At 46.8% G+C, this 27,898-nt stretch overlaps 1 protein-coding gene across 1 annotated transcript; it reads left to right on the top strand.

Moving 5' to 3' along the window:
• Positions 1-6,072: 6,072 nt before the first annotated feature.
• crb2a (crumbs cell polarity complex component 2a) lies at positions 6,073-26,633 on the top strand (the record flags this gene model as incomplete). Its single annotated transcript, XM_080841834.1, has 13 exons — positions 6,073-6,142; positions 15,260-15,955; positions 16,719-16,914; positions 18,594-18,733; positions 19,310-19,480; positions 20,241-20,354; positions 20,564-21,514; positions 21,824-22,386; positions 22,680-22,845; positions 23,221-24,091; positions 24,440-24,553; positions 25,123-25,249; positions 26,412-26,633. The coding sequence occupies 13 exons, from the start codon at positions 6,073-6,075 to the stop codon at positions 26,631-26,633; spliced, it is 4,401 nt and encodes a 1,466-aa protein (XP_080697960.1).
• Positions 26,634-27,898: the final 1,265 nt, after the last annotated feature.

Raw genomic sequence — 27,898 nt, 5'->3', positions numbered from 1 at the left:
ATCGTTGTCCTTAACTCAAGCCTGGGGCTAGACATGCACACTCCCCTGATCTGGCTGGTCCTTTTGCAGCATCCGGCGACAGTAGTACAGGAAGTAGAGAAGTCGTTTAGTAATCAGAAGGTTGCTAGTTCAGTACCCTGTCGACGCGTCCCTGAGCAAGACACTGAACCCCTTATTGCTCCTGATGTGCAGTGTGCCATCAGTGTAAATGTAAAAAAAATGTGTATTCATCCTTGTAAGTCGCTTTGGATAAAAGCGTCTGCTAAATGACAATGTTAAATGTAATCCTTGCCTGGTGCTGATCTGCTCAAGCCTCTTCTGTTGTCTCGACTCAATGCCAAAGGGGAAGGTCTTGCATATCAGCAGTTAAGCAGCACAACCCAGACCTAGTGCACAACAACCATGGATTCACAGACTGACCAGTGGTATTTATATTTTGTGGGGATTTTGTGTGATGTTGGCATTGAGGCATTGTTGTTCTGAGAGATTAAGGGTTTCTGTCTGAGGGGCATACACCTTTTCAACGATATTTTGTGATCTACAGTGTCAAATGCACCGCTGAGAACCAGAACTGCTATTTCACCTGAATCGGTCTTCAGCTGTTTCAACACTGTATTTATAAGAGCTGTTTCAGTACTGTGGGGAGGTCAGAAGCCTGATTGAAATTTGTCCAAACGACATTCATGACCTCAGAAAATTACTGAGTTGTTTGAAAACAACGCTCAATGAATTAAGCTCTAAAAGAAAGATTTGAGACAAGTCTAGAGTTGTTAAACACAGGCATCCAGAGTTCTCTTCAAGATGTTTTTTTCTAGTGCATGCCCCAGATTTGCTGGATTTCCAGGTTTTATTCTGCAGATTATCTGGCTTAATGAAATTTCACATAAAATACAGCCAGGATTTTAAGTGGCGCTGTTAATTTCTGTATGGCTTTTCTGAAAGGAGTCAGTCTATATCTGGCGTCAGTCAGAAGTCATGTAATTGAATCATAGTGTTTGATCTGGTCATGGGATACTCAGTATGAACCGTTAACAACATTTCCATTCTGTGACACGCCCTGGTGTCACCATTCTTGATGGTAATAAATTCAATCTACCATCCTTAGCCGTGTCACCATGTATGGCGCTTCATAGCTTGTATGCTTAGTCCATATATCACAGTGAAACCTCTCCCTGTTAATGACTTCATCCATCTACAGCCAATTACATCCCATTATAAATGCAGATTAAAGTGGATTCAACGAGAGACCATCGTACATGCCAGTGCATATCAGGTGAGTCCATTTAATTGATCCCTGTATATATAACTGTTAATAAAACAACTTTAACAGTAATGGCCGAACCTGTTATCTATACATGAATAGAAATATCTGTGTGGAGTGACTCTTATCAACACACTTAATAGCAAAACATCTGAAGCCTGTTCTAAACCCATTTATAGAATATATTTACAACGTACAACCACACTGCTTACATAGAGACGCGTATTCTTGGAGCTTGTATGTACCACGAGCCCTAAATGATCCTATTACTACAACGCTGTCGGTTATCACAGTAACGTGGTGCTGGTTTCAGCTGCTGTGATGGCCCGTCTATTTATATGATTTGAGAAGGACCTGATGCAGTCAGTTCTGAGAGCTCAGGTCCTAACCTGTGTGTACGTCAAACACACCACGTCTCTTTTCTCTAGCACACCGTTCAGGTGTGTGTCTGCTCCGCAACCCTGTCCTTGCTTGCGCTGCCAACTCATCCCCTTCAACTTAATCTCCTTACTACTCTAAATAGGGCCACACTTCCTGCTCCCCCGCCTTTATTTAGATTGACAGCAGCGATGCTGCAGCGTTTACGCACATGCTTTGTTTTCCTGTAAACTCAGACTACAGAACCACATCACCCCATTGTTGTTTCTTGTAGAAGGGCGCAGTATTTGCCCTACGTGGAAAAAAGACCCGAAATAGAAGAGAGCCCAAAGATCTGATCTGATCTGTTCAAAGACAGTGTTACATAATAGCTTCATTAAGATTTAACATTTATTCTTCTTGCACATTTTAAATTGACTGGATTATAAAATATAATATAATATACCGTAACCAAAAGGCAGAGGAGTATGGTCCCGGTGGAAGACCTTGGCAATGGCCGCTTCTTCTGTTGAACAGCTGCTACCTGTTGGTTTTATTTAATCATTTAATTAAATTTAGCCAAGAGGCTTTCCATTCAAGTCTTGGTGATGCGTAGGGTGCCAACTGCTTGAATTGTGCATCCATGAGGCAAACCACTGTTTCTTTGCTTATTTTATTTTAATCAAAGTTATTGTAGAGATTAGGAAATGTACATTTTAAACATCAAAACTAATAAACCAATACTGAAATAAGGAAAGTTGAGAAGATTCATAACTCATTGGTGTTTATTTGTTTCTACAAATGTATAAGATAAGTACTTATTGATAAACTCTTAATAATCAACTTTCATACAATGAGGGTCATACCAAAGTTATAAATAGATACAAATATCATACTGCACACTTTAAGGTAGTTGTTGATTTGGCAGTTTTATAAAGCAATTCTGACATTCGTTACACTTTTGACATACACCAACCACAAGCCTCTTTTACTTGCTCTGTGTGTGTTTATTTTGAAACACCTGCGTATAATAGCCTTAAAATGCGGACATAATTCACAAATAATCTCATTTTCCATAGCTGGCTCAGGGTCCTAATCCAATTTGAGGCACTTACACTGAAGTGAGTTCATAGGCCGTGTTGAAAACAGAAGGGTCATTGCGGTGAATATTAAGCTTCCCAGTTAGTCTTTTATATACTTAATACATGCTTAGATGTTATAACTAAATAAGCACTCTTTAAATACATGTCATATTTCTGTTTTGTCTTAGATTTGCTTCTGATGTTAAATATCCAAAGGTCCAAAAAGTTAAGAAAGAACAGGGATTACCACACACCTGTGTATTTAAGAGATATTTAGTTAATAATAATTATAATAGTAATAGTAATGATACAATATTTTGATTTAATATAATAATATAAATATAATAATAATGTTTGGTTTCATGTCCACGTGTCCGTGACGATGAGCATTAGCCTATATGAGGTCAATAAAGAGGAGGCTAAGGAAACACTGATCTTCACTGATGAATCCTCCATTCATTTCAGGTCCTAACCCTGTAGGTCAGTGTCTGCTTTGTCTTCACATGCTTCACACCCTCACGCTTCTCTCCTTTCTCTCCCTCTCTCTCCCTCCCTCCAGCTTCTCTCATTCCTATCTTTCTGTCTCTCTCTCTCCTACCCTCACGCTTCTCTCCTTTCTCTCCCTCTCTATCCCTCCCTCCAGCTTCTCTCCTTCTTCTCTTTCTGTCTCTCTCTCTCTCCCTCCATCAAGCTTCTCTCCCTCCTCTCTTTCTGTCTCTCTCTCTCCTACCCTCACGGTTAGCCTCATGGGGTAATGACATGAGGTATCGCAAGAAAAAAAAAATTGTAGATCTTGAGTCTAAAATATTGAACAGATGGACACAACAACTGGACCCAGTGGCGGCACATCCTCACTCTGTCACCTCATGCTTTGACCTCCGTGCTTTTACTGTCCGCTGTAAACTCTTGAATAGACGCAACCCAGCGGCTTTATTGCACCACAGCTATAATCAGCATTAGCTGCTCGTTACCCCATAAAGTGCCTGTGGTCCTGTCTCCAGCCCCGGCCAAACAGTGGACTCTGGCCAATACTATGGGCAGCATTCTTACAGGATTACCGATGGCTGATGTGTCATTCATGCTCATAGTTTTTTTTTAATGGCAATTTCATCTGAGATATTTTGGAACACTAGTAGGAAAACAAGCCCCCATGCCCCAATTGGAAAGAAGCTCAGCGTATTTAAAGTTGTCCACTTTGGTCTCAACTGAAGCTCCACTTCTGCGCTCTCCTAGTTCAAAACAGGATTCATTTAAATATCTCAAACCGAATGTCCGTGGATTCCCCCGAATCTATAGACAAGGTTGCCCACCAGGTTGTATACCATGGGGTTATTTGTATTAGCTTTGATTGTGTAGTAAGGAGATTAAGTTGTTACTCTCAGCAGGTGTCATCGATGTACAGCTTCTTCCTAATGATGATGTTTATTGAGGACTAATCACCAGGTCGGTTGAATAGGCTGTATATTCTGTAGCTGATTTAGCACTTCTGAAATTAATATTCTTGTTGACATGTTTTCAGTGTTGTAAATGGCAACGCCGTGTATACATGTAATTTAATAATACTTGACTGGAGGTTCAGGAGGGCCCTCAGGAGTTTTCAGCATTTGTTTTCCCGCAGTGGTAGACAAACACCTTAAAACAAATCAGTGTAATACAACTGTACTTTGCTAAAACTTGATGACGTGTTCATCCTGTTCATGTTTCATCAGAGTCAAAGATCTAGCAGAATGTGCTGCTGTTTCTGCAACAAAACCACTTGTTGCTGTGCACGTGGCTGTCAAAAGGAAGCTGCGGTATCTAGTTCTGATACCCACGCATCTTTTCAAGGACAGACCTGTGAGCGCTTGCCTGTCCTATCCTCCCCCAACTGCGTAGCGCCATGTGTCATATCTCATCAGCACACGTTGCCTTCCAGTGCGGCTTCAGCTTGGGACACTCCATGCTATTCTTGCATGCGATCTTCACGCTGTCGTACAAAACATTTCTTAAACAACAGATAACTCTCATGACTAATGCCATGAGCAACTGAAATGTGTTACGCTCAGAAAGCCTTACCTAAGCCCAGCAGACCTACCAAACAACCCCCTGACTCAAGTCATTATTTTGTCCATGGTTTATCTGCCGTTAGGGTTCTGGGATGAAAGTTAGACAAATGGATCAATAGATCTGATTAGGCATCTATTGTTTGTGTTTCTGAACCAGTGGGGAGGGGCCTTATCTGGGCCTTTGAGTGATGGGGTGTTAAGTGAGGTCCCTGTTAGTCTGGGTCCTGTTAGTGAGGTCCCTGTTAGTTAGGTCCCTGTTAGTGAGGTCCCTGTTAGTGAGGTCCCGGTTAGTGAGGGTCCTGTTAGTGAGGTCTCTGGTAGTGAGGTCCCTGTCTCGAGGTCCCTGTAAGTGAGGTCCCTGTTAGTGAGGTCCCTGTTAGTGAGGTCCCTGTAAGTGAGGTCCCTGTTAGTGAGGTCCCTATCTCCTGAGGTCCCTGTAAGTGAGGTCCCTGTTAGTGAGGTCCCTATCTCCTGAGGTCCATGTTAGTGAGCCCCCTGTCTCGGGAGCAAGCTGTACGTTTGTCCCTGGTAGTGCTGAGAGCTTAAATTTAACCACCAGGCTGTACCCCCATTGAGTAAGAGACTGGGCTTTAGAGTGTGGCTGTACCAAGGCTGCATACACGCTGTTCTGCAGGAAGTTAAGCCCCCCTCACTCTCACACTCAGCAGCACCCATCACACTGGTGCTGCTGGTGTTTCCATGGATGAGGCATGAAAGCTCGAGGTGGATTTCTCTCCCACATGACATGGATCCACACTTCAGGAAAATCCGCTCTGCGTAAGAGGACAGAAGTACACGGAACACGCTTAAAAGATTCTGTGTGTGTGAACAGACTGCTGCTGATGTGATAAGTCACACTCTTCTTACACACTGGGGTAACTTGTTGTTTTGTCGGTGAAGATGTGAATGGGTTGCCCCCCATGTGAAGCACAAGTGGCCAGGCTTCCCATTGAAGCATGAGGTCAGCCAGGCGGGTCAGCGAGTGAACCTGCTCTGGCAGGGAGTGTGTGTGTGTGGGTGGGTGGGTGGGAGTGGCCGCTCCATCCGTCGGCTCCGGGCCACGTTTTCCCCCCCGCCTCTCCCTTCCTGGGTGATTACACAGTCTTACCCCAGCCAAGCTCTGCCTGTCCAGAGGAACGCTGCCTGCGCTCATTAGGGACAGAGGAGCATGGGTGCCTGTAGCACGCCGGACGCAGTGCAGTGCTGAATGGACTATCAACCTCCAGGATGCCAGGATCAGAGCCACTGAAGTGAACCACTCTTGGTTTTTTTTTGTTTTTGTTTTTTGTTTTGCTTCGAAAAGGATTGAAGTCCCCCGCTTTTAACCATGGAGTTGAGCAGAATACATTCAAGTTTCCACAAAGTTCTATTCATCACTATGATGATGTTCAAATGGGGTGAGTTATATCGTTTCCTAATATCTACTTATCTACATCCACCGAAATAATGAGAGGCCGAAGATGTACAGTACCTGTGTAATGCTGGTTCCACTCTTTGCCAGGTTTTCCAAATACAGACTTTTAATTCATTTTTTGAGGTTAATGAACTTATATTATAAATAAAGGCTGTATTGAAAACAGTCTGACAATTAGTTCAGGGGTGCCATTGCCTATGTTGTAAAAAAAAACACAGAGTAAGCAGTCAGATTTATTTATTACTTACGGCACTTTCATCTCAATTTCTTTTAGTAAATAACTTTCAATTCAGTAAATAGATAAATACCACTAATTCCAGATTACATAATGTTCAAATGCAAGATATTTGAAACATTTAGTATCATGAGGTAGGTTTCTCTCGTTAAAATATTTAGTTGTTTCAGTAAAAAATATAAACTTTATTCAAAAGTTATGTTGGCAGTCACAATATTTCACAAATAAACTAATTCACAAATAAACATTCAATAAAAAAAGCATAAATGCACCACACAATTGGGCATGTTAGTTTTAAAGAGTTTTATTTATTTCTCTTCCCTCTCCCTCTCTCTGTGTAATGATTGGAGCACTTGTTGCTAAGCTTTGAAAGTAGTGCCTGCCTGCCACCCCCTTTTCTCCTTGTCTCCCACTCGTGTTTGGAGAGGTGTATATGGGTGTGCGGTGCAGCCAAGGGTCTCGAATAGGGGTCTTTTCTTCTTTTGGCCTATTTCCCCCCCTGCACCCCCAATAAGAGAGTCTGGAATAGACAGCTAAGGGGGGTGGGCCGCTGCCATTGTTGCCCGTCACCATGACGACAGGCTCTGAGTAATTTCGAGGGCATTACGGGGTGCCTATGAAGGATTGGAATTTTGGGCTAATCACTTTTAACGAACACTGTTTGCTTTGGCCACCAACAACCCTTGTTTGGATGAAAACTGCCGTTTGTCTGATTAAAATCACAACTTTCATCAAATTTCGATAAAGTTTACAACAGAAGAGCCTGTAGTTGCGCTGAATCACGCAAGCACATAGGGATTGGCCTTAAAATTACTTTAAAAGGAAAAGCAAGATGTTCCCAGACTTATTTCCTTTATACTGCCGAGAGTCAGAACAGTGGATCAAGCACATGTTGTTGTTTTGTTTCTCAGGTGAATTGGTCAGTAAGCGGGCATAAAGCAGTAATTTATTAGTTTAGGTCTATTGCAGTCTTTTATTAGTTTAGGTCTATTACTTTTGGATTTCTTTGCCTTGTCAGTCATTCCCCTCCAGTCATGCTCGTTAAGCAAGGCAACCAAACGTAACATCCATGACAGGCTTCTGATTCCTGAAAATGAAAACACACAAAGTAGTGATGCAGAGCAGCAGCAGTTCTGTTGTGACAGTTTGGAGTCGTACTGTCAAGGTTACAGGAGTGAGAGCACTGGCCTGAAGTCTTTCCCAAGCCTGCATCTTTACCTCTCTCAGCCCCTGAAGTCTTTCCCAAGCCTCCATCTTTACCTCTCTCAGCCCCTGAAGTCTTTCCCAAGCCTCCATCTTTACCTCTCTCAGCCTTCTGAAGTCTTTCCCAAGCCTCCATCTTTACCTCTCTCAGCCTTCTGAAGTCTTTCCCAAGCCTCCATCTTTACCTCTCTCAGCCTCCTTAAGCTAACAGGGTGCTCTCTGGTCATAGGCCAAAGCTTCTCTCTCACCGTAGAGAACCCTTTCTAATTACCGCTGGTTAGATCCTCTAGTTAGATCCCACTGTGTTCAGAATAACAAACAATTCGTTGTCCAACGAACGAGTAAGGATATTACCTTTCTATCCCAGTAATGAGCCCGTTCTGTTTGTGTGTTTGTGTGTTGGTGTTTAGTGCACAGCGGGCAAAGGTCATGGTGAAAGTTTATTTACAGCTTTTAACACCCCTTTCTCTCTCTCTCTTTCTCTCTCGCTCTCTCTCTTTCTCTCTCTCTCGCTCTCTCCCTCTCTCTCTCTCTCTCTCCCCCTCTCTCCCTCTCTCTCTCTCTCTTTCTCGCTCCCTTTCCCCCTCTCCCTCTCTCTCTTCCTCTCTCTCCCTCCCTCTCTCTCTTCCTCTCTCTCCCTCTCTCTGCCTCTCTCTGCCTCTCTCTCCCTCTCCCTCTATCTCTCTCTCTCCCTCTCTCTCTCTCACCCCCCCTCTCTTCTCCTGCCCTGTCCTCCCTGTTTCTTGCCGGGGGCTGTGAAAATAGACAGAGTGCAGGGCCCGGGGAGGCTCCTGTCATGTGTCAATGGCAGCCTCTCTTTCTCTCTCACTCTCTCTCACTCTCTCTCTCTCCCTCTATCTCTCTCTCTCTCCCTCTATCTCTCTCTGCACTGGTTCAGATCCATTACAGCCAGCCACAGGTCATCAGATAGCACTGGGCCACTCCTCACTGTCTTAAGGTCCCCCGCCCCCCCCCCCACCGGCCCCCCCTCACCTCTTAAAGTAGACACACTGATAGAGGAGAGATGCATTCCTCAGGCAAGATCAGAGAGAGAGAGAGAGAGAGAGAGAGAGAGAGAGAGAGAGAGAGAGGGGGGACGAGGGAGAGAGGGAGAGAGGGAGAGAGGGAGAAAGGGAGAAAGGGAGAGAGGGAGAGAGAGAGAGAGGGAGAAAGGGAGAGAGGGAGAGAGGGAGAGAGACAGAGATGGAGGGGGGGGTGGGTTCAGGGATTTGTCTGTGAGATGACTGCGGAGGCTTCACAGACAGGCTTCTCCCTGTACGTTTACTTAAACACCACAATGGGGCCTGTTTGCCTACAGTCGGCTGCGCCATCCAGCACGCATGGCTTCAGCTGCAGTATTCCATCCAGCCCGCATGGCTTCAGCTGCAGTTTTCCATCCAGCACGCATGGCTTCAGCTGCAGTTTTCCATCCAGCCCGCATGGCTTCAACTGCAGTATTCCCTCCAGCACGCATGGCTTCAACTGCAGTATTCCATCTGTGGAGGATGGCATAGCATCAGGCCCTGCCAGTGGTGATGGCCATAGCCCTGGATGGTGTTACAGAACTCAGTCACACAAGAGAGCCATACTGCAGGTGTGGGCAACAGATGGAACGTGTGATGTAGATACGTGCTGTGTGTCCTCGAAGGCTTGTCTACGTTCTCATGTCATTGCTGACTTGTGGAGGCTATGTGTGTTTAGGAATAGTCCGTGGTGTGGATAAGGCTTTGTGGTGTTGGAGAATCGTCCGTGGTGTTTTCACGGTTGACTACATGGCGTGTCCACTTCCTCTCTGGTAGAGTGATCTGGAGAGAACAGGGTTCTTGTTTCACATGGGCGATGAGGATGGGGACAGTGTCAGCGCTGTCTGTGTCTCAAGACAGGCAGATTGAGGAGTCTGTTGTACCTCTACTCTTTTCCTGTGGGCGATGGGAATGGACTACTGCCTGGTGTATTACAGTCAAAAAACTGGGACGACCTCATAGGTGTGCCAATATCAAATATCAAAACTTAACTGACATTATAAAGGTCACAATAGGGTCATTCATGGTGTAAATAAATTACAAAATGACATGAAGACCACCTGTTGACACGTGTAGTGTAGTGATATATTTGTGTACATTTGGCATGAAGTGTAGTGATATATTTGTGTACATTTGGCATGAAGTGTAGTGATATATTTGTGTAGTTTGCAGTCAATTGTCCCTTGAGTGACAGCTCAGTCTGAATGTTGCGATCATGTGTAAGAGACCCCAACATGCCCTTTCACTGCCACAGCCGGGGTGGCAGGCATGCTGTTCTCCGGTGCCGTGCAGATAAGCGGCATACCAGCGCAGATATGCCCGATACTGACAGGGAGGGGTGCTGAGATCACAATGGGGGGAATGTCTTAGCGACGACGGGGCCGAGGTCCCTGCTGTCCGTCAGAGCGGCCGAGGGGGAGATAACACAGGTGAGGGAGACGGCTGCTGCTAGGCAACAGACGGGCCCCTGACACGCACACAGCACCCCCCCCCCCCCCTCACTTAGACTCCTACCCCTCCATCCTTACCCCAGCAGGGCCTCCTGCACCCCCCCCCACTCACGTAACCTCTACTTAGGGATCAGCCTGTGCCATTCTGTGCAAGGTATGTGGGTGATTCATTGGAGGAGTGTGTGTGTGTGTGAGTGTGTGTGTGAGTGTGCATGTGTGTGCATGTGTGTGTGTGTTCAGCAAAATATCCAAGTGGCTGAAGTTTTCTCACATATTATGATTCATTTCCTCCTCAAATTAACTTGGAATTACGTACTCCCAGATCAGGGGTCAAGGCTGCTTGAAATAAATTCCTACGAGCCTGAAGTCTACCAAGACAGCGTTTAAATTTTCACACTAATCCAGCAGATATAGACTATAGTAGCACAGTTTGTCCATGTGTGTGTGTGTGTGTGTGTTTGAGTGTGTGTGTGTGTGTGTGTGTGTGTGTGTGTGTTTGTTTGTTTGTGTGTGTATGTGTGTGTATGTATGTGTGTTTGTGTGTTTGTGTGTGTGTGTTTTTGTATATGGGTGTGTGTGAGCACTTGGATGTGTGTGTGTGAGTGTGTGTGTGTGTCTATGTATGTGTGTGTGTGTGTGTGTGTGCACATGGATGTGTGAGGCTACTTTGTTCTAATCCCTGAAGGTATCCTGCTATCAGGAGCTTAGAGGAGCTGGAGTGGGGGGATGGACTGGGGATCCCTGGCGATTACTGCAGAGAAAGCCTCCGGAGGTTAGAGAGGCCATCGTGCCTCAGCTCTAACCTGGAGACAGCCCAGATCTGAACCACAGCAGGCACAGGCTAGAGGCTGGAGAAGAGAGGCAAGAGAAGGCAGCACATTTCCTACTGATAAAGAAACAGGATGCAGCTATTTGTCTGAGGAGATAGAGGTGGTAGGCCGTGGCTTTGTAATGATAGATAGATAGATAGATGGAAGGATAGATGGATACTTTATTTATCCCGAGGGAAATTTAGGGGGGTTACGGGGGTAATAGATTTGGAGTGTTGTTTTTACTGAGAGGAGCGTGTGAGATCAGCCACTCCTCTTGAATGCATTTCTGTGAAAAATGCCAGATTCAATTCTATTTCATTGCATCCTTAATTTCACCAGAGATAATGAACTTTCATCTGCATTGCCTACAACGTGAACACACGAATCACAGTCCTGACATGTTGTTCTGAAGACTGACCCCACCATGGTTTGGTGAGATGATCAACAAACTTCAGGCTAGTGCTTCTATTTCTCTGTCAAGAGCGATGGGAGCACAGTGTCCCCAAAACAGTTAAAGTCTGCTTTAGAATGGAGCAGAAAGTTCATCAACAGTTTATGAAGACTGACAGTGGGAAAAATAAAAGGGGTAGTTTCAAATCAGTTTTTTGAACGGACATTTTAGTCGGAAAAACTGCTTAGGACTCTGGAACTGAGCTAATCCCCTCCTAATGACATGTGCACAACAGAACACTTGATGATGCTGCATGGACCCCATCAGCTGATTAAGGGGTGTTGGGTGTTGTGAGATTGGAGTGTTTTCTAAAAGAGGTTTTTCTGTTGTGCCAAATGCCAGCTTTAGGGCTGCTTTAAGGCAGCCGAGATTTGAACCTGCTTGTAAACACGTCCAGACTCCTGAGGCTTTGTTCAAGGTTTGCATGAGGTGAAGCTGCTTGGCACCACCTCCAACTGTGCCCCCCCCCCCCCCCCCCCAGCCCACCACCACCTCCTCCTCTACCACCTACTCCTTCTCCTCCACCCCCGCACGGAGCCCTCCTCTCCCAGGGCGCAGCGGAGTTAGATGGAGGCAGGGCCCAGAGGTCAGCGGGGGTCAGCAGCCCTGACAGAGCCAGCTGCATAACTTCACGGCTGCCGCGGCAACCACTGCTCTTTTTTTTTTGCCGGACAATTCCGGCTGAAGCCGTGTGTTCACTGGTCCCTTTCCCGGACTCGGGGGTTGGGCAGTGACCAGAATTGAGAAGAGAAGTTGTTTCTTCTCTCTCTTCTCTTCAGCAGGTGGAACTGTCTCAGTGGCTGGAGACAAAGATAGGCAGTTTTGGGAAAAGTTCCCGCACTCTTTCTTCCTTTCAGCCGTGTGACAAAACTTTGTTTGGTAGGGCGGGGGGGGGGGGGGGGGGGGGAGACTTTGGAGCGGGTTTAGCATTTCTGAGTTTCTCCGAAGCATCTGCCTTTGTTGGTCTGGGAATCAAATCTCTCCATAAGCTCCCTGTGTTGTGACAGAACATTCAGCACGTAAGCTAGCAAGCTGATAAACAGATTTATGGAGCCCTGATGTTACATGCTTTCTGATGTTGATTAAATGGTACGTTTCTCACATTTCATCACCATTTGTTCATTAAAAATGGATTAGATTAAAACCTAAATTACTGTGTCTGATACATTCTCCTCATGTTCAATGGACAATTTGTGTGTTGTGTCCCTTGTTTTTTTGTAGTCAAGGCCATTTTACGAGATATTTCCCTTTTGTTGGGCAAATAAGTCTTTAACAAAGAGTGGCAAGATTGAAGTGACTTTCCCAGCAGTCACATGTCTGCCGGGTGCATTCAGGCTGTAATTGGTTTATATAGAAAGGACGGCTCCTGGATCTGGCCTCAGTCGGAGCTAATAAGGGTCTTTTATTCGGCTCTTATTAGAGCATGCGGCTCGGGCGTCTCCCCACCTCATGCCCGCCCCGCGCCCGCGTCTGTTCACTCTTTAATCACGAGGGGTGCCAGTGCCACCGCTACGGCACAGGGCGTGGCCTCACCGGCAGGCGGCTCAAGTGAGATCAGTGTCACAGGACCGGGTGGGGGGGGGGGGGTGTGTTGGGTGCTTACTTCACGGAGGCACGCTATAGCTATGGCTACCTTAAATGACATACGTGGTGGGGTGTTGGTGGAGTCAGTGGAATCTGCTGGGTGGTTGGAGCTGGAGGGGGGTGGGGGGGGTGGGTAGTGGTGTAAGTGTTGAAGACAACTCTCTCCATCTGCCTCGCCCCATGACCCAGCGCTCGCTTAACTCCCAGTCGGATGCCATCACTGGTCCCGGGCGCCAGATTAAGGGCAAACCCATCTGTCACTCGGAGCGTCACTGTGAGGTAACTCCACTCCTGTGCCCGCCGCAAGGTTATTCGAAAGGAGCCCTGGACCTGTGCCCGCGTCACGCCAGGTCCTCTTAGAAATTAAAACACACTTGCTGTGCGGACATGAAGGATATGCAATGTGTGTGTGTGTGTGTGTGTGTGTGTGTGTGTGTGTTGTGTTCCACCGGCCCCGTGTATTTCCACATTCCTGACTCCTAAGCCCTCCCTCTGGTTCTCTCTGGTCGTTAATATCTTCCGCTTGAATGAAGTTTTGGGCGCAGAACACTGATCAAAGTGAGGGGATGGGGCCCAGGGCTGAGGGGTTCAGGGGCGGGGGGGGGGTGGAAGCGGTGGGGGTGGGGGGGCGGGGTTGGCCCATTCTCTGGAATTCAGAATGACTCAAAAAAGCATTCACGCCATTGGCTGGTTGTTATAGACAACGGATTGCCAGAAATCCCCCCTCTTACCTCCTCTAAATGCATTCAGCCTTATTCACACGGACAGGCCAGCTGAGGAGACCCAGACAGCAGTCAAACACATATCGCTATTGTGTTTACACACACATACACACACACACACACACACACACACACACACACACACACGCAGACACACAGACACACACACACACACACACACACACACACACACACACACAGTGGATGCCAATGTTTTCAGTTTAACCAGTAGCAAGTCATCTATGTAGGGAAACAATGCCAATTCTGTTCCCCTGGGTGTGAAACTTTCACTGGGTACCAAATGAAACATAAAATAACAGGGAACAGCATCGTACAACACAAATGCTGGTGGACTAATCGTCTATACTGTCTTGAGTTTAAAAAAAAAAAAAACTCACACTGGTGCCATCTATGGATCATTAGTAAAGTAATGAGCCATGTAACTGACCCAGATTAATTTGGTGTTCCAGTGAGTTTTGGAGTCCCAGCAGGAGGGGAGGAAACCTAAGCAGCGGGGTGTTAAATTGGAGATATGTGACGCATCGGCTCTTGTGTGTATCAGGCTTCAGCAAAAAAAACAGAGCAGCCTCCATAAACCTTCACCTTTGGGCCGGAGACACAGTCCATGCATGAACAACCTCCCTGTCAAGGGGTTACCGGCGGACTTACCCTATTCCTTAATGTCGACAACACAATGAAAACACTAACGACTGCAAATGGAGGAAAAGTGTTAATCAAACGAATGAAGTGAACGCATGTAGAGAGAGCTTTTGTTATTCATTAGCCTGCTTTCTGATTAGCCCCTTTTTCTCACGTCTTGGCTTACTGTTGGTTTTTTGTTGTGCTGTTTGGTTGATTTATCGCCCAGGGGGTGGTCTAGGGTCTCCCCCCCCCCCCCCCCAGAGTGACAGGTCGAGATTAGGGCTTTGAGTCACACCAGATGCCTATTGTTAAGAGGCCGTCAATGAGCGCGGCTCCAGCCGCTTAAGACAAAGCTAGTGGAGAGTGTGTGCTCGTAGTGTGTGAGATATTTTAGGTGAGGCTTTCACACCGGAGGCCTCTGCCGTGAGAGTGGCCGTTAAATCGCCAGACACCTTGGGAGTCTGCCCAGCCCAGTTGAACCACTAGAATCACTGTAGGACATGAAGGATTTGGAGGCCTTCACTGTCTTGATAAACACACACACACACACACACACACCGGCCCGGGCAGGATTTACACCAGGGAGTCAATTCAGCCAATTTGAGACAGTGTTTCAAATCCTTGTAATCTGTGAACTTTGCTAAAGTTTATAATCAGAGAGAGAGAGCGCCTTATTTCCCTAAAGCTTCACAAACTTTTAAGCTGGTTTCTGAATAATAATTAATAATAAATAAAAGTTTAAGGGTAACAACTTGCTTCTGAGATAATCTGTCTTAACCGGTCACCAACTGTTCCACCGGTCACCAACTGTTCCAACTGTTCCAACTGTTCCATTCGCCTTTATCCAGCTTTGGTTTACAAGACTTCTAACATCTGTCCCCCGTATCAAATTCTGCTGTTCCTCCAGACAGATGACACATGTGTACAATTTGCACCTGTCTTGTACACAGGAACTAAGATATTCCTTCTTTCCTACAGGGATATTCTGCACCGCCACATCGGAGATATGTATTGCAGATCCCTGCCAAAACGGAGCCACCTGTGTAGACACCATGGACGACTACGTGTGCCTGTGCTCCACGGACGAGGAGGTGAGGTACATGGGGAAGGACTGCGACGAGTTATACGACGCCTGCTTATTCGCCCCGTGCCCCGAGTGCGAGAGCACACCAGGCTCCTCGGAGTACACCTGTATCTGCCCCGAGGGCTGGGCTGGGAAGAACTGCACCGAGGACGTGGACGAGTGTGAGAGCAACCCCTGCGACGGCGTGCGGACAGAGTGCATCGATGGAGTAAACAGCTACTCCTGCTACTGCCCGACAGGCTACGGAGGAGAGGACTGCAGCTTACGGGTGGTGGACTGTGCAGACGAGCCCTGCAAAAACAACGGGACGTGCTCCCGTCTGCCGGACGGCTACGAGTGCCACTGCGCTGAGGGATTCGACGGGGATAACTGCGAGGAGGACATTGACGAGTGTCTCTCGCACCCGTGCCAGAACGGGGCCATCTGCATGGACGGCGCGGCGGAGTACCACTGTTTCTGCGTGCCGGGTTTCCAGGGTTACAACTGTGAGATCGACATCAACGAGTGTGCATCGCATCCCTGCGAGAACAACGCCACCTGTATCAACTCCAAGGATCGCTACATCTGCGAGTGCCTGCTGGGATACACAGGTGCGGATAGAATTACTCAAATTCTTGTTCCCCAGTGACATACTTTTATGAATTCATACAAAAAGAGTGATTTTTTTATTTCGTTTCATGTTTGGTCCCACAATTCATCACAATAAGCATTTGAGATATTACAATCAGTTTGCCAGCAAGCAACAATTTTACTTGATAGATTTGACCTGGCCTTTTCATGCAAGCATGTGCTGGTCTTTAGTGAGACAGTGATGCATTCTGGAAGATGTAGTTTGACCCAGGCCCCCTTATCAGCACTGTGAGGCTTTTATAGCAGCTTCCCACAGACTGAAGAAAAACACACCACCTCTCGGCTCTTCTCCTTAAGTGAGAGGGCCTGCGTAGTGTCTGGAGGCCTGGCTGTCTGGCTGGTATCTGTGTGGCATGTGGGGAAGAAACAGCAGGAATGCACTCCTCAGGTCATGTATAAACCATTATAGCGCCTACTGGCTGTAGTCTCAGACAGACACTTAAGATGGCATGACATCTTTGCTAGTGTCTCACAAAGAAAGCCAGTTGTTGTTGATGAGATAAAGATGTTTTTGGTGTTAAAGGAGGAAAACAACCTGTACTTCAATGACAGCGTATGTAAAAGGTTCGTCATCCAGACTTATACTAGACTGGCAGTTCAGTGCAGTTTGAATGATGGAGGATCATATAAACAGATTTGATACTCAGTATCTTCTTCCTGTGGTTGTTAGTCTAAATGTAATTGTAAATGTAAATTGTAATGCCTAAATGTATCATCCATCAGGGTACAACTGCGAGGTGGAGATTGACGAGTGTGCTTCAAGCCCGTGTCACAATGGAGCCACCTGTCACGACCTGATTGGTCTGTACACCTGTGAGTGTGTGCTTGGGTTCGAAGGGCTGGACTGCGAGATTGACATCGACGAGTGTGAAAGCGATCCCTGCCTCAATGGTGCTGCCTGCATCGACATGGTGAACAGGTAACAGCTCAGCCTAGCACAGGGGAACATTACACTTTCTCCTGATCTGAGGGAAATCAGACCTTTGAGAACAAATGAGTCGTAGCTTTAGATCAGTAAGAGTACGTTTCCTTTATTAAAGTTTCCCAGAATGTTGGGTTCCTTATGTTGGGTTCATTATGTTACCATAAAAACGTGTCTAGAGTATCCTTGATTTCTGTTTTGATCATGTTTGAAGTCTTCTTCTGTCGTGCTCAAAGATAATCATCAGTACATTGTCCTAAATTTATCTTTTACCTTGGAAGTAATCCAAGTTGGTACCATAATCCTAGTCGTCATGTTAAGTCTATTGCTCATTACAGTATAATATAGCCAAACAAATAGTCTGTAGACTGACAAGCTGAATGTCTCACCCTTGCTTTTGTGTGGTGCAGCCAATATCTTTCTGTTCTACTCACATGAACGCCATTCTGGCATTATTACAGTGCATGAAATGCCCTGTATTGTTATTCCTAGGCTTCTTCTTCTTCTTCTTATTCTTGTTACCTTTTTCTGCGATTAATTCAGCCCGAACCGCTTAACGTAGAAACTTCATTCAAACTTTGTCGCGTAGCTCTTGTGAACGACACTTATGCTATGTATTTTTCACTTTTCTAAACTTTATACTTTTTAAGATATTAAAGAAAAACGAATATACATTTCTCCCATTGACTTACATTGGGCCATTATGACATCATAATAGGGTCTTTAAACTGGCTTGCACCTGTGCTTTACTGACACCTGTGCCAAATCAAACGAACCTCTTCTCTCTCTGTCCCTCTCAATTTAACTGTAACTAGGAACATTAAGACACCATCCATTCTCTATTTTTTTTTCTCTTTTTTCTCTCCATCTCTCCAACTTTCTCTCGAACTCAATCTCTCTTCTTCACTCCATTTTTATCTCCTTTTTTCAATATTTTCACTCTCTCTTTATCTCTTCATCCAGAGCCACTCGTGTTCACTCTTCTTTCCTTCTTCCACTCTTCTTTCCTTTCTTATTTTCTTCTTCCATTTTTCTTTCCTTCTTCCACTCTTCTTGCCTTTCTTTTTTCCTTCATCCACTCTTCTTTCCTTCTTCCACTTTTCTTTCCTTTCTTCACTCTTCTTTCCTTCTTACACTCTTCTTTCCTTTATTCATTCCTTCTTTCACTCTTCTTTCTTTTCTTATTTCCTTCTTCCACTCTTCTTTCCTTCCTTCACTCTTCTTTCCTTTCTTCTTTCATTATTTCACTCTTCTTTCTTTTCTTCTTCCTTTATTAACCTTTGCATTTCATGCACTGGTATTTCCTTCAGGAAATGCATTTTCTAGTTTCAGTTATGAGTGTGACTTCTGTTCTACTCACATGAACGCCATTTTGGATCTGTTTCAGTTATGAGTGTGACTTCTGTTCTACTCACATGAACGCCATTTTGGATCTGTTTCAGTTATGAGTGTGACTGCATCTTTCTGTTCTACTCACATGAACGCCATTTTGGCTCTGTTTCAGTTATGAGTGTGACTTCTGTTCTACTCACATGAACGCCATTTTGGATCTGTTTCAGTTATGAGTGTGACTGCATCTTTCTGTTCTACTCACATGAACGCCATTTTGGCTCTGTTTCAGTTATGAGTGTGACTTCTGTTCTACTCACATGAACGTCATTTTGGCTCTGTTTCAGTTATGAGTGTGACTGCTCGGGCACTGGCTTCATGGGAGACCACTGCGAAGAGGACATCCCGGAGTGTGCCTCGGACCCGTGCCAGCATGGCAGCACGTGTGAGGAGGGCATCAACGAGTACCACTGCGCCTGCTGGGAAGGTACTACCCCCAGTTCAGACACTCTGATGGTGCTGGTCACTTAAAGTTAAATCATTTTTGGATTATATGGGTACTTTTCCAAACATCTAGTGCTTTTTATGATCGTTCTGTGATTACCATTTTGTTCTCTTTACAATGATGATGAAATGATTGAAGTTTAAAACAAAAGTTGTGATTGTTACATTGAAGATACCACAGGTGGGGCACCTCCAAACAGGGGGTGATTACAACACCTGATGTCACTTCCTGTTAGATTAGAGAGCACCAGTGTTGGTCTGTGGGAAGCGGCTAACAATACAGTCATTTCATTTCATTCATTTCATCATTTAGCAGACGCTTTTATCCAAAGCGACTTACAAGGATGTATATACATTTTACATTTTATACTGATGGCACACTGCACATCAGGAGCAAATAGGGGTTCAGTGTCTTGCTCAAGGACGCTTCGACAGGGAATCAAACTAGCAACCTTCTGATTACTAAACGACTTCTCTACCTCCTGTACCACTGTCTGTCTCTCTCTCTCACACACACACACACACACTCCTCCTGTACCACTGTCACCCCTCATTTCAGGCTATGAGGGAGAGCACTGTGAGGTGGACATTGACGAGTGTGCAGACGGCCCCTGTCTGAATGACGGAGAGTGCTTCCAGAGGTCGGACCCCTCCAGCTGGGAGGAGGGCTGGGAGTTCAGCTACCCACATGCAGCTGGATATGTCTGCCAGTGCCAGCCTGGCTTCACAGGTTGGTCGTTAGTCTGAGAGCAGACGCTAGGGCCTTCTCTCTCATCAAGGGAACGTGCCTTAGTCTGAAGGCACACGTTACGGAACGTGCCTTAGTCTGAGAGCACACGTTAGGGAACATGCCTTAGTCTGAGAGCACACGTTAGGGATCATGCCTTAGTCTGAGAGCACACGTGAAGGCCTTCTCTCTCATGAAGGGAACATGCCTTTGTCTGAGAGCACACGTAAGGGAACATGCCTTGGTCTGAGAGCACACGTTAGGGAACATGCCTTAGTCTGAGAGCACACGTTAGGGAACGTGCCTTAGTCTGAAAGCACACGCTAGGGCCTTCTCTCTGAACAAGGGAACGTGCCTTAGTCTGAGAGCACACGTTAGGGAACATGCCTTAGTCTGAGAGCACACGTTAGGGAACATGCCTTAGTCTGAGAGCACACGTTAAGGCCTTCTCTCTCATCAAGGGAACATGCCTTAGTCTGAAAGAACACGTTAGGGCCTTCTCTCTCATCTAGGGAACATGACAGGGTTTGTTAGGGTGGTAACAGTTTCTCTTAATTGTTCATCCTAGTATCTTCATTTAGAACCTTACAGTTTTCACAAAAATAGAAAATGGAGTCACATTTTTGCTAATTGAATTTTGACCCTTTCGTAGCCACAAAATGCACTAGTCAAGATTCAGTTCAGGATATATACATTTGCTATTTAGCCATTCTGTATGTACATAATGTTTGTGAAGCTAATACCACTTTCTGCCTTTCCTTAGGAGAGAATTGCTCAGTCAACATCGATGAATGTGAGTCTGAACCGTGTCAAAATGGAGGAACTTGTGAGGACCTGGTCAATGCGTATCTGTGCGTCTGCCCTGACGGATTCACAGGTATGTATATTTATTTCCGCATTTTCTGCAGTAGTGTTTATAACAATAACAGATTCATGGCCTATTTAAAACAACAATTCACATAGTAGCCTATGACAAATAAGTTAGTATTTAGAGGTCATGTTAAGGTGGAACAGAGAAGTCTAAAACAAAACAATTACAGGACGGTGACTTTTGGAAAGCTGAAAACGTTTCCCCCTCTGTGTCAGGTGCCTCCTGTGAGGTGAACATTGACGAGTGCGAGAGCCAGCCGTGTCAGAACGGAGGCTGGTGCGAGGACGGGGTGGCTGACTACACCTGCCACTGCCCCGAGGCAGAGGAGGGCGAGCTGCCCTGGGGCGGCCGCGACTGCGACCTCCAGCTCCTGGGCTGCGTGGAGCACGAGTGCCAGAACAGCGCCACCTGCCAGCCGTGGCTGGAAGGCGACGAGCACCACCACACGTGCCACTGCCAGCCGGGTTTCTACGACGACGTCTGCTCCACCTCTACCACCTTCTCCTTCTCCGTGCCAGGCTTCATCCTCGTGGAGGTGGCACTCCCAGAGAGAGAGCGCAGAGACGTCGGAGGGCAGGGACCCAGCGTACGCCTGCGCTTCCGCACCACCCTGCCCGACATGATGCTGTTCTACAGGGGCGACGGCGAGAGCTACCTGTCCCTGGAGATCGTGGAGGGAGGACTTAAAGCGAAGGCGGTGTCTGAGGAGATCTCTCTAGAAGTGGATTTCCCTGAGCACGTGTCCGACGGACTCTGGCGGGACGCGGATGTGGTTCTGGGCCAGGGGCTGGCCCTGGTTCTGAAGGGACCCGGCTGCGACGAGGACGGGTGCAGGGTCGATGACGGCGGGTCACCCGACGGCCCGTTCTTCCACCACCCGGACTCCTTCACGCACGTCTACATCGGCGGAGCCCCAGACGAGTTCCACGAGCACCTGGAGAAGGGAATAGGCTTCATGGGATGCATGGAAGACCTGCTCATCGACTCCAACCCAGTTCTGCCCCAGAGCCTGCCGGACGACACCCTCCAGGAGATGGAGCTTGGCTGCACAAAGACCGAGTGGTGCGAGGAGGATCCCTGCTCCCAGCGCGGAGACTGTGTGGACCTGTGGATCAACTACCGCTGTGACTGCCATCGACCTTTCTATGGCAACAGTTGCTTAGACGGTAAGTGGATTGCTTGACTTTGTATGTATTTATCTGAAATATTGCCAACATTTTAGGTGGAGGGTTGTCGTATCTTTTCTCTGGCACGTTTTTATTCTCTAGCAGCCTTTTAGTCAAGTTTTTTTCTCGAGTGCTCTCGCTTATACTCTTACTCTCCTCCTCCTTTTTTTATGTTTGTGTTTTTAATATAATGTTACAAGTTTCTTGATATTTCCCTAGTGTGCTCCAACCTTTCACCTTAGTTCATCACTCTAAACACACATTACATTTTCCTGTTGATAAAGGTGTTTTTGCTCTCCCTCTCTACAGAGTTTCCTTCCTGGACGTTTAGCCACGAGGACACACTGAGCTACGTGTCGTACGACGTGAGCGACAGCCAAGGTACGGACTTCAAAGTGTCCTTCTTCCTGCGCTCCCTGAAGCAAGACGGGCTCATCCTTCAGCTCGGTCATCCAGGCCAGGACGATCCCTACTTCCTCCTCTTCCTGAAGGCGGGTCGGCTGATGGTCCACTCCCATCCGGACGCTTCGCCCCTGACCGCTCCGGTGTTTCTGACCAACGGCGAGAAGCAGCTGGTAGAGGTGGAGCTCACAGATGGACTGGTGTTCTTCGAGTACGGAGGTCTGCGCTACAGCCTGGGCGCGTTCCCTGAAGCGGAAGTGGAGGCGGGGGATTTGGCCTATGTCGGCGGATTACCTGAAGGGGAGCTGGAGGAGTGGGGTGGACACTTCAAGGGCTGCCTGCAGGACTTCCGATTGGGCGATGTGCATCTGGATCTGGACGCTTGGAACAGTTCAGTGTATACCACCGTGTACTATCCCAACGATTCGGAAAATGTGGAACGAGACTGCTTGAGTGATGACACCTGCACGGTATGACTATCAATCCCACACGACACAACAGTATCTGCTGTGATTAAACTGTGATGGGCTGAGGTGGTGAAATTCTGGTTCAGAAGATGAATTTACTTATTGCTTTGGTCCTTTCATACACTAAGGAAGATACAAATTTTAACTTTTAATGTTCTGTGTCAAAATGCAAATTCTAGTTTGGTTGTTGACACAAAACACTGATTGGAAGTTTTCAACATCTATTTTCTGAACCAGAAATGTCTATTTCCCATTGTTGTCATGTGATATGACAGTGACTTGTTTTGGTTTTAAAGGTGGAGCCATGTCTGAATGGTGGAGAGTGCACCGTCACCTGGAACGACTTTGTCTGCTCGTGTCCTGTGAACTTCACCGGGCAACACTGCGAGACCCGTGTGTGGTGCATCAGTGACCCGTGCATCAATGGGGGACGCTGTGTGGACCTACCTGATGGATATGAATGTAAGCTGAAACCTTTTGCTCCCTTCAGGACACCATCATTTCTCCATAATCACTTTACAGGGACTCTCTGGCAAAACTTGTGATGATTTACTTGAGACGCCTTGAGACAATTTTATTGAAAACATTGAATTGAATTAAAAATTTTAAGCATTACTGTCTGTAAAGACATGTTTCATTGTCAGTTCTCCTCGTATTCTTTCAGTAGCGTACTTGTTGACATAAGAGACTAGGTGTTCTCAATAGATAATAATTCAGGTTCATAAAGTGTACATCATGGCACTTCTTTTCTAACATGACTTTAGTTAGATGGTTTAGTTGTGTCAGCTAGTTGTGTCTCATTAGCACAGTGGAGTGACACCACCTTTAATCTCACAGGCATCTCTAATGCGACCTTCGACAACAGTCCACATCAGTACTCTTCCCAGGGCTCATTGCCCGACCCGGTGACCAGCGTCACCATAGAAGTGCGGACGCGCACGGAGAACGGGTTCCTGCTGCACGCCTCAAACGGGGCGGAGCTGTTACTGGTGGGGCTCTTGGACGCCTCGCTGAAGGTGGAGATCCACAGCGAGAACAGCGTGGAGTCGCTCGAGTTCTCCGGGCAGCGGCGGATGTCGGACGGCCACTGGCACCGGGTCCAGATCCACATGACCGACCCGGAGCAAGAGGCCTCGCCCTGGGAGATCCTGGTGGACGGGATCACGGACGGAAGCAGCACCCTGGCTGTGGCCGGCAGCCTGCACTTCCTCAACGAGGAGGGAATGGTGGTGACTGTGGCGGAGAGCTTCAAAGGCTGTCTGGGAGTAGTGCGGGTCGGGGGAGTGTACCTGCCCTTCGTGGATGACCACAGCCCACCGCAGGCTGGCCGCTTCCACAGGGTGGGAGAGGAGGCCATCCACCTGGGGTGCTCGAGCACGCCCGTGTGCAACTCCGGCCCGTGCAGGAACGGGGGCACGTGCGAGGACCAGTTCGACCTGTTCGGCTGTGTGTGCGCGCCAGGCTGGGAGGGGCTTCAATGTGAGCTGGACACGGACGAATGTGCCTCCGGACCTTGTGTCCATGGCAACTGCAGGGACGTCCAGGGTGGGTTTGAGTGCACGTGCCACGAGGGTTATGCGGGCATGACCTGCGATGAGGACGTGGATGAGTGCCAGGAGGGCGGCTGTGAGAACGGGGGCACCTGTGTGGATGGGGTGAACCAGTACACCTGCACCTGCCCACCTGACCACAGTGGCCACCGCTGCCAGTGAGTAAAACCACACACACACACACACACACACACACACACACACACACACACACCCCAGTGAGTAAAACCTCTGCAGGGTTACAGAAGGACTTAGCAGTTTAGATGAGGGCAACATTTGACGAGAGACTGACATGTCTATGTCCATGACACAAAAAACAATCTCTCTATCTCTCACACACACACACACACACACACACACACACAGGCACACACACACACCCACCCACCCACCCCCCCCCATATACATATGTTTGTACATTTCATTACAGGCTATTGTAAGCACACCATAAATACATAATTACCTCAAAGCATAGTGGTGATAACACTTTTGACCCCTTCTTGCAGATGGAACTACCCTCCTCTTCCATGCGACCAGATCAAATGTGCCAAGGGCGGCACGTGCCATGATGAGGCGTGGGGGGGCACCTGCCACTGCAAATCAGGCTTCACAGGCTACAGGTGAGGTCCTTCACAGAACAACCTGGCTATAGGAACATACAGGCTACAGGTGAGGTCCTTCACAGAACAACCTGGCTATAGGAACATACAGTCTACAGTGGAACCTCCTAGGGTCCCAGACTGGAGTTGGGTCTGTGGATATACTGTATGTAAGGAATAATGGCTGCTGTCGTGCCTAGATATTCTAAACTGATATAATAGGAAATTATACTCAACTCACTGTAGATGTTTTCCATTATTTTCATCTACTTTAAGGCACCTCAATGGTCACTATCATGTACAGGATATCACATAAGTCCTTTTAAGTCCATATCTTCATTTAAAAAAAGTAACTGTGTGTACCACTCTCCTCATGGTTCACTACAGAGCACATTGTCTTCCTGTTCTACAACAAGAAGACAATCTTTGTATCTTATCAGCAAGTCTATGTTGTACTGATCCTTAAAGTGAACAACCAGTAAGTTGTGCTTAGCCTGTGCAAACATTGTAACGCTGCACTTTGCACGCTGAAGACACCGTCCTGTCCGTCTCAGCTGACACTGCCTCTGCCCTTTGACCTCTGACCCTAGGTGTGAGACGGAGGTGGACGAGTGTTCCTCCAGCCCCTGTCTGAATGGCGGCTCCTGCGTGGACAGACACAACAGGTTCCTGTGTCTGTGTCCGGCGGGCTTCAGTGGCTCACACTGCGAGACCAGCGTATGTATCACCCTCTTTTTGTCCTCACTTCCTGTTTTCAGTGGCTAAGGGAATATTAGAATACTGTGTTTGCAGAGCTTACCAACCAGTTTGCATGTATGTATCCAGTATTAAATAATAAATCTTCCTCTCTTCTAACATATGTGAATGAAATGTTGCCAACACATAGCTAGGTTCATAATAACACATCCATACGAAGACAACTACTGAGGTAATCAATGAAAATCACATCAACATGCAGGCAATGCAATGAAAATCGAAGCAGAGAATAAGGGGTCCTTGGACTTGGAACATTAGGCATCGTTCAGCTGTTAGAATAATAGTTAAGCCAAAAGGTCCATTCTGAGATGTCTCCCTCAGCATGCTGGGTGAGGATGATGGACAGCCATGCTGCTCAGGTGCTGTGTGATCAGGCAGAGCTAGCGGAGCCTCAGAAGTGGCTTCAGTGAGGGCAACACTGGTTGAGTCTCACTGGAAGCTTCTGCTATAGCTAACGATACATGGAATAAAAAAAATACATCGTCACTTCCTTGTTAAGCTGTGTCACAGTTAGAGAGAAACATTAAACAGAGAATGTATGTAAGAAGATAAATGTAATAACTTTACATTTTCCCAGAAATCAAGAAGTCAGTAAAACTTTGACTTTGAAAAAGATGTACCTCAATATCACAGTCAATGACCTCAAGTAGCCTCATTGGTAGATGGCCATGCCACATCACATTTTGAAATAAATCTCTCACATGTCACTGAATATTTCATGAGCTGTGGCATAGATCTTGTCTTGAATCTTTTTGGTGGGAACAGATTCTGTCAGCAGTGAGGAGCTGAAGACGGGTCATTCTTCTCATTTCTCATGGTTGTTGTCATAGTGAACTGTCTGTCAGAGACACAGATACAGTATTAGAAACTGAAATGCAGTAATTGAGGTGAAAAGGGGTCGCACTGCAACAGGTCAATATGCCTTTAAAGCTCCACAAGTTTTTGTTCTAGAATCATAAAAAGAAAACCCCGATAAACCTTTAATCTTCTCCATATTTGCCACTTGTATATCAATGTTTTTTAGTTAGAGGAAATATACGAAAACATCAAGGCATGTCAGACTACCTAAAATATTCTAACAGGCCTTTGAGAGTTAATTTGAATGTGTCTTTCCCCTGAGCAGAAGCAGGCCCAGCGGGAGCGGTTCCCCTGGCTGGTGCTGATCATCCCCCTGGTGTGCTGCTGCGTGCTGCTCTTCGTCATCGGCATGACCTTCATGCTCCTCACCGCCCGCCGCAAGCGCCAGTCCGAGGGCGTCTACAGCCCCAGCTCGCAGGAAGTGGCCGGGGCACGCCTGGAGATGGACAGCATGCTCAAACTACCCCCAGAGGAAAGGCTCATATGACCCACCTACCTCCTCTCCCTTTCTCTCACTCCCTTCTTTCTTTCTTCCCTAAACACTCCTCTTCCTGCATGCATGGACATGGACTATGGTTGAAGAGGAGACAGATCCCACTAGATCCCTAGAGGGAAGGTAGATCCCATGGATTTGAGTTTGAAGAGCCCCTCTATGGGACTTTCTCACTGGAAAGTGGTGATGAAGATCATCTGTTATAAGAGCGCCGCCCTAGTGGTGAGGCGGCGTCCCTGCAAGGTTAGTTTGGGGAAAGGAAGGACTGGGGAAAAGATCAGTTATGGAATCCTGATTGGAGCAAATACCGTTGGCACATCTACCCTCGAGCTTTCGGGGTCAAAGCTTCCATCACCATGACGACTAAGATGAGCTTTGCCCAAAATCTACCCCAGAATGCACCGCGGTGAGAACCTATCCCCAAAGCTAGCCACCTCAACGTGACCACTGGTGGGCAATCCAAATCAACACAACTTTTGGATCATCTCGTTGGGGGTTCTTACTGGGACGTTGTATAGCTTGTATATTTGTGAACTTTGGTTGCAGCGCTTTCGTTTGTACATTTTGATCAGACTCCGGGGGGAAGATGGCGAAGACTCACAGACACAAAAGGGAGATTCTACTGAACATTCTTAGACAAGGACAAGCTGCTTTGCTTTTGTTTACACGCGGAGGAGAGAAGGGGGCTTCTGAGCAACAAGTCTGAGCGCACACAAAACTATGGCTTTAGTTACCAAGCCTTCCCTGAGGTAATCAAATGAGCCATTTTAAGACAGCCTGACAATCATTAAGAAGCTGTTTGACAAAGTAAGTCTCTACTGCAGATTCGTTGAACAATAATATGAATTTAAATGCGTTTTGACCGCATTGGTCCCATAGCAAGAGACAAGAACCCTTTGAAATGTTTTGGAGTTCTAGATCACACCAGAACTGCCATGTTTTTAGTGCCACACAAGCAATCCAGCCTCCACCTACAAATGGTGTAAGCGAAACCAAAATGGTGCTAGAAAACGTTTCAGGTACTTGGAGATGAAATACAAATGTCAATGTATATTTACTGGGGACGAACACCTAAAGGATGATTCCGCTGAGAAATAAGACTCACAATAAAGTCCACTCACCTCAGATGCAGTTGCTCTTCCAGTGGTCACTCTAAGCAATAATCAATAATCAATAATTTAGCTCAGTTTATCAGTTCAAAGAGGTCAAACTACAGTTAAAGGCACCCAGTGCAACTTTCGAGGCTTAAAAATAAAAAT

Source organism: Sprattus sprattus (assembly GCF_963457725.1).
Source record: "Sprattus sprattus genome assembly, chromosome: 7".
In the NCBI taxonomy this organism is placed as follows: domain Eukaryota; kingdom Metazoa; phylum Chordata; class Actinopteri; order Clupeiformes; family Clupeidae; genus Sprattus; species Sprattus sprattus.
Note: the sequence above shows the minus strand (reverse complement) of the source record. Positions and strands in the feature narration are given on the sequence as shown.